Source organism: Zonotrichia albicollis, chromosome 31, assembly GCF_047830755.1.
Source record: "Zonotrichia albicollis isolate bZonAlb1 chromosome 31, bZonAlb1.hap1, whole genome shotgun sequence".
Lineage (NCBI taxonomy): Eukaryota > Metazoa > Chordata > Aves > Passeriformes > Passerellidae > Zonotrichia > Zonotrichia albicollis.
The window spans coordinates 5,210,910-5,224,272 of NC_133849.1; the positions used below are offsets into that span (position 1 = coordinate 5,210,910).

At 48.3% G+C, this 13,363-nt stretch overlaps 2 protein-coding genes across 5 annotated transcripts in view; one reads left to right on the forward strand and one right to left on the reverse strand.

Moving 5' to 3' along the window:
* LOC141725833 (uncharacterized) overlaps positions 1-6,967 on the forward strand; it is an 81,610-nt gene extending 74,643 nt beyond the window's left edge. For 2 of the 3 annotated variants that reach the window (XM_074529961.1, XM_074529960.1), the window contains exons 2-3: positions 5,086-5,151; positions 5,304-6,967. In XM_074529961.1, coding sequence (XP_074386062.1) covers positions 5,318-6,226 — 909 coding nt within the window. In that variant the 5' untranslated portion in view covers positions 5,086-5,151; positions 5,304-5,317 and the 3' untranslated portion in view covers positions 6,227-6,967. The remainder of the gene's footprint in view (positions 1-5,085; positions 5,152-5,303) is intronic. The other variant, XM_074529959.1, reaches the window with a different exon arrangement.
* Positions 1-13,363, reverse strand: part of LOC141725816 (uncharacterized) — an 80,825-nt gene that overhangs the window by 25,214 nt on the left and 42,248 nt on the right. The window lies entirely within an intron of this gene.

Genomic DNA, 13,363 nt, shown 5'->3' on the forward strand with positions numbered 1-13,363 from the left:
TGCTTTCCCCTTGGGTGCAGTTCCGGGCACGGCCGGCAGGGGCGCTGGTGGCTCCCGCGGGGCGGGGCAGAGCATCCCTCCCGTGGGAACCTCTCTGAACGGGAATAGACCAATCCCTTCATCTAACTCTTTCACTTTTTTACCTTGTATCGCTGTTCTGCCGTGTTTTGAGAAAGAATTTGGAGAGGGCTGCCTTTTAACTGAGCTCCTAGTGTTTCGATAAGGTGCTTCCTGTAGAGAGAGAGAGTTTCCCTGAGCAGCCGGAGCTGTGGTTTCCAAGGGGACGTAACTCAGAGCAGGACGGGGTCAGGGGAGGATATCCCGCCGAGGCTTGGTGGGAGTGTGGGCAGGGTCTGCTGCCGGAATCGGCAGAGGGGGATCTTCCCGTGGAGCCCGAGGCGGAGCCTGGGCAGCCCCCACATGGCTGATGGCGGCTGATCCGGCAGCTCCCGGCAGAGCAAAGGCAGGTGGGAGAGCCCGGCAGCAGCGGCGGTGCCCAGCGCAGGTGGCACGGGCAGGGCAGGCGGGGATGGGATGGCTGGGACCCCCCCTGGGTGCGGTGGGCGCGGTGAGCTCGGAGCAGGCGGCAGGACAGAGCAACCCCCATCTTGCCCAGCATGGGCGGCAGAGCGGCCGCGGGCCAGGCAGTGGGAGCAGGGCACACAAATTGAGCGAGAGCGCCGGGGCAGGTGGAGCTGCCCTGGGCAGTGAGGCCGCAGCTGGGATGGAAAGCGGGGCAGGCGGAGCTGAGGCGGGCAGCGAGCCGGGACCCGGGACAGGCGCCTCGGCCGCGAACGGAGGGGGCAAGACCTGCAGAGCATCCCACTCTCTTTCTGATTTTTCCTCCTGTTCCCCTCCCTTTAATTTCCCCTTTTTCTTTTCTTGTTTTTTCTCGGGGCATTCTGATACTTCAAAGATTTTTATTCTCCTAAAATCTCCTGTCTAACATATGGCATAGTCTCTTTCTTCTAGATTAAATGGGGTTTTTTTACAAATAAGCACAGAACCTAACAAATCCAAACTTCTGCGTGGATACTTTGAAATGGCCGACCAGCTAAGTCACATTCTCTTAATATTTTTCTCATCACTTTTTTATTTATCCTTTGGCAAATTACGGATACATCCTAAATCCAAGAATGCCAGTGCACCCATTGTTCCTGAAAAAATGATCACACAAAGCTTGAGTGCCCCAGTGTGTTTTCTGATGCCTGTCTTCTAATATTTTCCTAGAAGTACATTTTATTAGGTAATTGTCTTCCATCAAGAAGTTTCCATTTCCCTGATTTATCTTGTTCACTTCCTGTCTTGTTTAATTCTTTTTTCTCAGCTTCCCTAAATTTTGAAATTTCCAGTTTTTCCTCGTTTTGAGTTAATATTAACATAACTTTCAGCTCACTTTTCTGCTGCATCCTTAGCTTTGTGATCTGCCAAATTATTTCCTCCTCTTTCTGGGGTCTTTCCCTTTTGGAGCTTCCTAATATGTACTATAGGTATCTCTTTTAGGTAATTGTAATGCCTCTAAAACCTCTAAAGTAAGTTCCTCATGTACTAGTCCTTTTCTTCTTGAATTAAGTAATCTTTTTCCTTTCCAAATTTTTTACAGGTATGTACTACTCTAAAGGCATACCTTGAATCAGTATATATAGTTCCTTTATTTTGTGTTAAATATTCTAGTGCTCTTTTTAAAGTATATAATTCACAAGTTTGAGCTTACTAGTTTAAGGTTAATTTCCCTTTTTCCATAGTTTGCATGTTTTTCCCATCGACTACTACATACCCTGTATTTTCTCCTTTTGCAAGGAGGTGTATCTCTGTTATCTAACATAACTCCCAAAGGACTCGTTTTTTTCTTTTTTTTCCCTGTATCCTACTTACTGGTTTTCTGTCTCGTTTTCAAGATCTTATCTATTCATCTTCTGCCTCTGTTTTTCACATTCCCTAACAACCTAAATACCACTTTTCTTTTAACTACACACGCAAAAATAAAAAACTTTCTTCTCACACTACTTTCAGTACAATACACCTCCCTCCAAGGACATATGGTAAGGCCTAAAATGTTCAATCCATATTACCTATACTTTCCTTCTTCTACATTCACTCTTAGTTGTCATTCACTTCCACACATTCTTTCCCGCCCTCAGGACACAGAGTGGATCCCTGTTGACAGAGAATCGCGGGTCCCTGTGGCCCCCCCTGGCCTTGGGGTGGCCTCTGGGTCTCAGTATCTCCGGGCCTCCTGGGAGGGCCCTGACTCTGCTGCCTCCGGTGCCGTTCCCCTGTGGGGCTGATTTGTGTGTCACTCACACTCTTTAGCCACGGCCCCCTCACACGCCCTGGGGACAATGGCCCGTTTGCAGGTCACCTGTACCTTATGCCACAGCCCCCACACGCCAGGAGAACAATGGCTTATTTGTGGGTCACACACTCCTCTTTCCACAGCCCCCCTTCCCACCCACCCGGGAAGCTGAGGCTGATTTTGTGTGTGACTCACTCTCACACACAACAAGACAACAATAAGGTACCTTTTGTTATAAATGATCAAATCGAGAGCCAAACTTATAAGAAAATTTCGCAAAGATTTATTAATTTGTCTGTGAGACTGAAGTTCGGTTGTCAAAACCACCACAGCCAAGGGTGAGCGTCGAGCCCGGGTTCGGTGCTGGGTGAACACGGATCTGACCTGCGAATGTCAGAGTCTCCCCCTGTTCACAAATGCTGCCTGACGCAGCGAGTTCTTTTACAGTTTATTCTGCTCGAGGCAGAGATGACCGAATGTTCTTTGTTTCTCTTCCCATGCATAACCTTGGCTTTACCTGTGCAGAGGTGGACAAAGACTCAGTCCCGGTGTCTGATGTTGTCAGTAGACTCCAGGGAAGTCAGCATTCACATGCATCAGGGTGGGGCTGTGGATCATTGTGGTAGCTGTAATGTCGAGGCATTAATCACTCTTGGGTGGACCTGGTGACCCGGGGGAAGCCAGCGATTATCGCCCTGGAAGCTTCTGTTCTTTCATTAAAAACCCCGATGTTTATCTCAACCAAGTCCAGGAACTAGATGTATATGAATAAGACACTGCTCCTGGCCAGGATGGTCAAGAGACATAATGTGGATTTTACAATATTTTATACACTAGTAGCATGAATTATCTCTACCATATACTACACTTTCACATCACCTATTACAAGTTTAGGTGTTTCTGGCCAGTCCTGGTGCTCTTGGATATCCCTCAACCCAGCTGTGCTGCCCAACCCCAGATGCTCTTGAGCATATCCTCAATCCGGCAGAATTTTGCTCAGCCGTGGATGCTCTTGGAATGTTAATTCCTCAACCCAGCAGGTTTTAATTCTGGATGCTCTTGGGCTCTCTTATCCCTCAAACCAACAGAACTTTTAGGAGCCCCTTTTGTCCCATTTCCTAGTGGATTGGGCTCGGAAACTCCTCTGCTCCCTTGCTCTGAGGGGTCCAGCCCCTCTCTGAGACCCAGTCCCAGTTTCCCCGGGGAATTCTCTCACTTCTCTTCTCACTCGCTGTGTCTCTTTACTGGCTGCTTCCCTCCAGGAAAGTTGGAAACGCAGCGTGGGAGACTCCAGCACTCACTTGGCAGGTCTGGGACAACCAGCCCTCGTCTCATTCACAGCCCAGAGCAGAGAACGAGGGGAGAAGGGAGCCCGGGAGCCCAAACAGCCCCGGCATCGCGAAATGGGGAGAGCGAAGCGGGGGGAGCTTTTGGCATTGCTGGGACTGCCAGCAGCCTGGGCAGGGCGGGCACCGGGCACAAAGGGGGACCCCCAATCCAAGCGTAACCCCAAGCACCTGGAACAGGGGGAACCTCCACACACCAGAGGGGAGGGAACAGGGACGGGGAACTCCTGGGAGGCTTTTTCTGGGCTGAATCTTGGTGTTTGGGAGGTTTTTGTGGAGCCCTGATGGCCAGTGACTATTGAAGATGGAGGGGGAGACCCAACTTTCATTGTTCAGCATCGACTCCACTTTATTCATCAATCAGGCACTTTTTATAACAGTGTTAATTCACTTCATGCATATTGCAAAATCTGAGCTCCTGATAGGCTGTAGAGAAAACTTCAGCTCCTCCTTTTGTTTACAATACCTGAAGTTAGTTTACTGAAACCAAGATCAGTGTTCCCACCATGATATGAAAGGTTCTCAAAACCTTCATATCTGTTCCCAGACTGGTTGTCTGTTCCCAGTAGCAGCCAAGGACAGAACGGTCTGAGAATCTTGTTGTTTATATGAAAGGTGGCTGAGAACCTTAATTATTTACAGAATCAAGCCTGGGAAAGGCTGCTTTACAGCAGGCTTCTATTTTTCCCTCAGCTGAGTACCTTCATGGCCTCTTTCTTTAAGCCATGCTTGAACCAGGCTCTCCACAAGTGACTTGTAGAGATGGACTTGGGCAGAGGGACCTTCAAACTCAGTGGGTTTTGGGGACGATGAAACAGGAAAGCCTTCTAAATATGATTGTCTGGCAAAAGATTTTGTGAAAATAAAAACTATGAAGATTGAAATGAAAGCAAGATCTGAGATACCTTAGTTAGTGAACAACTGGAAAACAATGGTGTGGCGAACTGAAGGTAATCCCCTTTTGATGAAACAATTCCCTCTGCTTGCAGGCAGATCCAAGGGTCAGAGCAGACCATACTGGCTCAGCAGGAGGGGTCCAAAGAGGAGTTTCTAGGGTTTAAAATGTAACACCGTATGGTGATGTAATGATTTTTACAGGCTGTATGTAAATGCTATAGGATTGGTATCTTGTACTAGATTGGTTAGTGAGAAATATAATATTTAACACAGAAGAAGATTTATTGTATTGTAACGGGACCCTTACTCTCTTACGCTCTTCTCCTCTTACTCCGTTACCCTCTCACCCTCTCTACCCCTCTCTTCTCTCGGGCCTGCTCCGAGCTGTGCCTGGCAGCTCCCAGCAGGGCCCTGCACCCAGGCCCTTTGCAATAAACCGCAAGTTCCACGCCCTGGCTGCAGAGCTCTCTCGTCTCCGTCCGTCCCGACCGTCCTACCCCCTGATGCTCCTACAAACGCTCTCATCCCTTGTTTTCCCCAAACCAGGATTTCCCATTGTCAAGGCCTAGGAGGCTGCGAGGAAGAGGAAGTTTCCCTGGGACACTGAGGCAGGTGAGGAGGAAGTCAGTGCCCCTTTCCCCTCTGTGCTGCTCCATCTCCCAGCCCAGCACGGCCCCGGCTGCAGCTCAGCCCTGGGGGATCTCCTTGCCCTTGCCTGTGGCACGGAGGCAAATCCCATCCTGTCCTTGTCCTTCCTCCCCCAGAGCAGGAGCTGAGCATGGAGAGCAGGGAGGACAAATGCCCGCGGCAGAACCTGGTGGAAGAGGCCGTTTTGAGCGGCTCCACGGCACAGGAAGCCAACGGGGAGGAAAAGCCCCGGAGATGCCGCACGAGGAGGGGCTACAAACGCAACCAGCGGGGATCTGAGGAGGAAAGAGCCAGCCTGGGCCGGGAAGGCGGCCGGAGACAGAGCCAGAGCTCGGAGCTGTTGCTCCGTGAGCAGCTCCATGGTGGGGAGAAGCCCCACACGTGCGAGGAGTGTGGGAAGAGCTTCAGGTGGAACTCCAACCTGATCAGGCACCAGAGGATCCACACTGGGGAACGGCCCTACGAGTGTGGGGAGTGTGGGAAGAGCTTCAGCCGGAGCTTCAGCCTGATCAGGCACCAGAGGATTCACACTGGAGAGAGGCCCTACGAGTGCGGGGAGTGTGGGATGTGCTTCAGCCGGAGCTCTAACCTGATCAGCCACCAGAGGACCCACACTGGGGACAGGCCGTATGAGTGTTCCAAGTGTGGGAAGAGGTTTCCAACCAGCTCCTGTCTCCTCCGGCACTATCGGATTCACAGAGAGGAGAGGCCCTTCCAATGCCCCGACTGCGGGAAGGGATTCAAGCACAACTGCAACCTCATCGCCCACCGGCGCATCCACACAGGGGAGAGGCTCTATGAGTGTGATAAATGCAGGAAGAGGTTTCAGACCAGCTCCCATCTCCTCCGGCACTATCCGATTCACACAGAGGAGAGGCCCTTCCGCTGCCCCGACTGCGGGAAGGGATTCAAGTACAACTCCACCCTCATCACCCACCGGCGCATCCACACTGGGGAGAGGCCCTACGAGTGTCCCCAGTGTGGGAAGAGCTTCTCCAGCAGCTCTGACTTGACCCGACACCAACGGAGGCGCCACTAAGGGAAGCCCTGCGAGTGCCCCGAGTGCGGGCAGAGCTTCATGCGCTGCTCCAGCTCCATCCCCTGCTGGAGGAGACACTTTGGGCACAGCCCTGGTCACTCACATTCCCTGTGATCCATGTTGAGAACTCACCTGGGTGCTTCTGCTCTTTGTTTGGCCTTAATTTCCCTCTACTTCACCTTCATCCTTTAAAAACACCCAAAACGGGGTTAAATTAAGGAAATTGATTGAATATATCTGAAGTTCCATAATTTCTCAGTTGTTTTAGAGGGAATTTAGGATTTGGGGATGTTTTCTGTGTGGAGTGCTGCTGTTGCTAAGAGGCAGGAATTTGATCTCACCCTTGTTGTGTTGATAAGAACTCCTCCCCTGACCCAAACCCCAACTCCAGCCTTGGGATACCCTATAAAAACTCCACGGGCCTTCTTGTGCCCTCTCTTTGGGGGATAAGAAATGGATTCCCAAAGGATCAGCCCTATTCCTACTGGATTCCATAGGATCAGCCTCATTTTTTACTGAATTCCTCGAGGATCAGGCTTTTCCCACTGGATTTGCAGAGGATCAGCTCTTTTCAACTGGATTCCCAAGGCATCAGCCCTTTTCCCACTGGATTCCCCAAGGATCAAACTTTTTCACTGGATTCCCGGAGGATTCTGACTCTGTCACTGTTGTTTTTTTGTTTGTACTACTGTATTTGTATTTTTAGTTTTTCCTAATAAAGAACTGTTATTTCTACTCCCATATCTTTTCCTGAGAGCCCTTAATTTCAAATTATTATTATTATTATTATTATTATTATTATTATTATTATTGTTATTGTTATTGTTAGTAGTAGTAGTAGTAATCAAAGGATGGGCCATATAAAAAGTTCATTAAATATGTAAATGAGTTTATGGTTATGCATGAGGGTCTATGAATATGTAACAGGCTGATGTAATTAAAACCAGAATAATTAAGAGGTGTCCCCGAAAATATCTGGGGCGTCTTGGTGGCCATAACAACCTTTGCTCCTTGGTCCTTGTCTCCCATGACATCAGCCTGTTGCATATTCATAAACTTTTTGCATATCCATAAACTCATTTACATATCCTAGGAACAAAATTTGCTTCATCCTGTTTGGGGTCTCACCCCCATCCCAGCTCAATTTAGGAGGTCCCATCCCTCTCCCGGCTCAGTTTTGGGACCCCATACCTATCCCAGCCTTATTTGGCGGTCCCATTCCCCTGCCACCTCAATTTGGGGGCCTCATCCCCTTCCCAGCTCAATTTTGGCATCCCGACCCTCTTTTCCCCGCTCTCCCTCCCCTTTCTGATCATTAGCCTAATCCCCTCCCCGTGTTTGGTTTTGGGGGCTTCAGGCCCCTCCTGCTCTGTTTTGGGCTCCCGACCCCGTTTTGGAATAATTTGCCGTCCCCAGCCCATCCCCAGGATCACCTTCTCCCCCTCCCCAAATTCCGCTGCCGGCAACTGATGAGTCATCAGCGAGACGCACTCTGATTGGCTGGAAATTACCCCGCCTGGTCTCTGAGTATTTACCGCAAAGAGAGGCCTTGGTCTGTGGCTGGCAAGTGATGAGTCAGAGTCGGGCCGGGCGCTGATTGGCTGAAAATCGCTGAGCGGGGCCAGTGGTCTGAGTTTGTGCCCAGCAAGTGGATCGTCGTCAGTGTCGCGCGTTCCGATTGGTCGGGATCTGTTTTGGGGTGGGGACAGGAGGAACTGGGGTTACTTGGGGTTTATTTGGGTTTATTTAGGGTTTGTTTGGGGTTTATTTGGGGTTATTGATGGACAATTTGGCGTTTATCTTGGTTTTTACTTGGTTTATTTCTGTTTATTTGGGGTTATTTGGAAGTATTAGTGTTTGTTTGGACTTATTTGGGTTTATGTGGGTTTATTTGGAATTATTTGGGGTTCTTGGGGTTAATTTTGGTGTATATTCGGGTTTTTTTCGCTGTGCTTGATATCATTTGGGGTTTTTTGGCTTTTACTTGGGGGAGGTTTTTTCGTTTTTTGGGGTTATTTGGATTTGTTTGGGGTTATTTGGGAGATTTTTAGGTATTGTTTGGGGTTTTTTAGGGTTTTTTTGAAGTGTTTTGGCGTTATTTGAGTTATTTGGGGCCACGTGGGGTCAAAAGCTCCGCGAATGTTTCTCCTGCAAAAATCGGGAATTTTTCCTTAAAAATCTGAGAGTTTTCCCCCCAAAAAACCGGGAACGTTCCCTTAAAAAAACCGGACTTTTCCCAACCAATAGCAGTGCGCCCTGCTCCAAACCATCCAATCACCGCGGGTCTCCCTTCAGGAACACCAGCCTCTCTGTGAACCGATCCAACCAATCACTGCATGCCTCCCCTCAGACATGCCCGCCTCTCACACCGAACAAACCAATCACAGCGTTCCTCTTCTCAGCTACTCTTGCCTCTCTCGACCTGAACTGACCAATCACCGGGCGAACTGACCAATTTCCCTCGGCAAAGCCCGCCTCCCCCTGTCGCAGTCGAGGCGGTCACGGTCACGACATAAAGCAGAGACCACAAGTAGTCTCAGTTGGTAACACTTGGCAACAGTTTATTAATGAAAATGGCTGATCTTTTATACACTTTCCAGTTGTTTACCCTTCTTCTACCTTAGCTATTGGCCACAATAATTCAATATCATGCCATTGGTGAAAAGTTACTCTGACTCCACCTAACTTTCTAAAATCGCTTCGTCCAGCTGCAGAATGCTCTTATCTTCTTTCTCTCGATCTCCTTGGTTACGGCCTTGGAGAAAGCTCCTTATCAGCTTCTTCTTCTTCTTACTTCTTGCTCCTTTAGCTAACAGGCCCGCTGCTAGCCCCTTCCACAATTCCCCCTTTTTTGTTTTTGAACTGTAAATACAGCTGCTATGGATTTTTGCAGGGCCCTTTGCAAAAACCCAAGCAGAGAGGGGACACACAAAATTGCAATCACAACCATCAACAAAATTCCCACTCTTAATACAATTGTTCCTGTCCTTCATCCATCTTCAAGTACCGATATATGGTCTTAGCCAGTGTCATCCGCACGCTCTGCTTCAGCTGCAGAACCATCGATCCTGTCCTTTCCCACACGCTCTAGGTAAGGTTTGACACAGCGAGCAGGAACCCATCGAGGACCATTATCTGTCAAAACACAAGCATAACCTCTTCCCCAGGTTATCAGTTCCACTGGACCAGACCATATACCAGTAATCAAATCCTTGACCCATACCTTGACATTTCTATGGAAATTTGGTTGCTTAGAATTCAAAGAAGAAAAATGGCAAAAGATTGGAGATAACTGTGAGTCAGGTAGGGGACGCAAGAAGTTTAACACATAAAGAGCTTTATCTAATCTCACTTGAGGTGGCTCCTGTTGCATTCCCCCTTTTTGTTTTTGAACCTGACGTTTAAGAAGTCCGTGAGCTCTTTCAATAATTGCTTGGCCCGTGGGGACATGTGAAATACCTGTTGAATGCTCAATGCCCCAAGCACGAAAGAATGCTTGCATTTTGTGCAAAGCATATGCTGGGCCGTTATCTGTTTTTACATGACACGGAACACCTAGAATAGAAAAGGCATGATGGTCAGCAACATACCTAGGTATTTCCAAGGCATGTGTTCCTGCACTTTCTCTGGAGCAATGATCAAACCAAAGGCTTTCAAATTTGTCACAGCACATTGTCTAAGAGCTGACAACTGTTGCTTGTTGTCAGATGCCAACAAGATATCATCCATGTAATGATAGCAGTAGCAGTTTTTAAATTGCTCCCGCACTTTTGACAAGGCCTGTGCCACAAACCATTGACAAATAGTTGGCGAATTTTTCATGCCTTGTGGGAGTACCTTCCATTGATATCTTTTATCAGGTTCCGCATGATTTATAGAAGGCACCGTAAAAGCGAATTTTTCTTTGTCCTGCTCAGCCAATGGAATAGTGAAGAAACAATCTTTTAGATCAATGACAACTATTTGCCATTCCTGTGGAATCATCGTGGGTGTAGGAAGGCCTGGTTGCAAAGCTCCCATTGTTGCCATTACAGCATTTATCTGCCGTAAATCATGTAAAAGTCTCCATTTTCCCGATTTCTTTTTTATTACAAAAACAGGGGTGTTCCAGGGACTGAATGATTCCTCAATGTGTCCTGCTTGCAATTGTTCTGTAACTAATTCTTGCAGGGCAGTAAGCTTTTCAGTAGTCAGGGGCCACTGGCGAACCCGGACAGGCTTATCTGTCAACCATGTCAGGGGTACAACTGGACGTTCATTGCCCTGCAACACAGTGGCCCCCATTAAAAATCCGTAGTAATTTTGACACCCCATTGAGATAAACAATCTCGTCCCCACAAACTTTGAGGAGCATCGGCAACATAGGGTCTGATGTTAGCTTGTTGGCCATCAGGATGTTTTACATTAATTACAATGGCTGACAGGCCACCTGTTGTAGCACCACCCAATCCCAGGAGTCCAAAACTTGCACGAGTAAGAGGCCAGGATTGAGGCCAGCAAAGTCGTGAGAGTATTGTGACATCTGCTCCAGTGTCAATCAAACCTGTTACTGATATAGTTCCTGGATGACATCCACTGGCGGTGAGAGTGCATGTCTTTTCTGGACGGCTCTCTGTTACTTTCTCAGTCCAAAACACTTGAGGTTCTCCTGTCGATCCAAAGCTTCCTGTGCCGCGACTTCGGTCCACTGTATTTGGAACAGAACTCACAAAAGGTACAAGTTGAGCAATACAAGTTCCTTTCTGAATAGTGACAGGAGGGTCATCAATGGATACCATAGCATGAATCTGCCCTAAATAATCAGCATCAATAAGCCCTAGATGCACATGAATACCTCTAAGTGTAGTACTTGATCTCCCTATCAAAAACGCACTCAATCCCCGTCCTATCGGACCATAGGCATCAAGAGGCACTTTACATATTTCTTTTGTTAAAATGGTTACTGTGTCAGCGGTGGGTATATCAATCCCTGCGGACCCGCTTGTTGCCCCTGAGAATTGTTCGCAAATGGGTAGCTTTGCAGGGCTGGGAAGACCCGCACTTGCTGTTGTGGTTGTTGGGGTATTTGTTTCCCCACGCGCCCCTTCGCGCTCCTCTTTGGGTTTCCCGGCAATAGCTGACCATTTGCATGATATTTGCTCCTGCATTGCTTAGCATAGTGCCCAGATTTAGCACAACGGTTGCATACAACATCACTGCTTGCACTTGGCCTAAATGTTGTTTTCCGGACAGTACACTGTGACTTTACGTGCCCTTGTTGTCCACAATTATAACACTTCGCTGAAGGTCTTAACACTGCAGCAAGAGCTGCCATTTTATGTTCAACTGAACCAACTTTTGAGCAAGCAGTAACCATTTCAGACAAGGTGGGTTCCCCAGGCAAAGTGTCAATAATCTTTCTGCAGTCTGGGTTTGCATTTTCTTTAGCCAATTGTACACACAATTTCTCTCGCAAAGTTTCATCATCTACCTGTTTCTCAATGGCGGCAGCAAGTTTTTCTGCAAACTGCAAAAATGGTTCTCTCGTCCCTTGTTGTATAGTAACATATTTCTGCTTTGGAGCTGCCATTTCCATTGTTTTAGTTAAGGCAGTCATGCCAATTTGCTGAGCTTGTGCCAAAATCGAAGGATCCCACCTTGCCTGTAAATCTGGATTAGCAAAAGGCCCAGAGCCCAGTAGGGCATCAACACCCACAGCATGACGAGGGTCATGTTGAGGCAACTGCATATTTGTTAAAGCCGTGCGCTCAGCCACTCGCCTCCAAGTTTCTTGAAATACACCATATTGTACTGGCTGGAATAGAATTGTAGCAAGATGAGTGATATCATAAGGTGCAAGCAAATCTGCATTAATCACACGTATTAACTGCATTACCTCTGAGGAATTAATACCATACTGAGCTACTTTTGATTGGAGGTCTTGCACAACCCTCCAGGCGAAGATGTGATGACTGTCATTCTGTCCTGCTCCAGGAGCTGCTTTGAAAACTGGAAAAGCCATAGGGTTATCACAAGCAACATTTGCATTGGCACTGTTCTCCTGAGGTACTCTTGGAGCACCTAACCTTTCTATGATGTCCCAATTCTTTTCTTCAACTGCTTTCCTCCTAACAAATTCCCAAAACTCCTGAGGGTGTCGAGGAAGCACAGTGACTTGGCATGGAGGCAAAGTCCATGGGGCAGTAAGGCTAGAGCTCTTAGAAGATGAAGGGACCAGAGCTCCTTGCCCCAACACAGGTGTTACTGCGGGAGACTCATCACTTGACTCGCTGTTGCTGTCACTGTCAGGTAAAGGAGGATACATCCTTGCAGGTTGTCCAAGCATCTCAGAGGGGAGCGGGGGGGCGGACGGCTGGACCAGAGAGGAGGGAAGCGGGGGGGCAGATGGCTGGGTTTTTCTCTCTGCTAGAGAGATTTCAGCTAACTGGCGTAGCGGTGTAGTATATACAGGCACCATCGCGAGCTGCTGCGCAGGTGTGAGATAAGGAGGCTTAGGGGTCTGATAAGAAGAGGCTAGGGCAGGTTGCCCAGAAGCTTTGGCAGCTTTCCCAGAAGCCTTGGCAGCTTTCTCAGAAGCTTTGGCAGCCTTCCCAGAAGCTTTGGCAGCTTTCCCAGAAGCTTTGGCAGCGTGCCAGGTAACTCCCATGGCATCCGAACTTTCTTCACCAAATTCCCCATCAGAGCCCCCTTCTACCTCAGAGGCCCCCTCTGCCTCAGCCTCCCCATCAGGTTCTGTTATCAGCCCCGACTCTTCGTCCGCATCTTGCTCCGTTTCTCTCTCTACTTTCCATTCTTTTAAAGCCTCAAAGAGCAAGTTCCAGGTTACTGCTAAATCAACAGCTGTTTTATCTCCCGCTCGAATAACTTGCCAAAGTCTGTCCCCGACTTTCTTCCATGCCTTAACACTAAATGCTGTGTCGGGATCAGTGCCAAAATTCTGTGATTTAGCCCACAGCAATATATTACGAAGCGCATAGTCTGATGTATTAATTCCCTTATTTCTTAACAAAACTTTCCAGGTAGACAAAACACTTTCTTCCTCTTTAGATAAATTTTGTCCCATTATTACTAGTTGGTGGCTCACCTACTTCCAGGTGTCTTGATTGGAGGGAATCAGGTCCGGACCTCCCTGTGGCT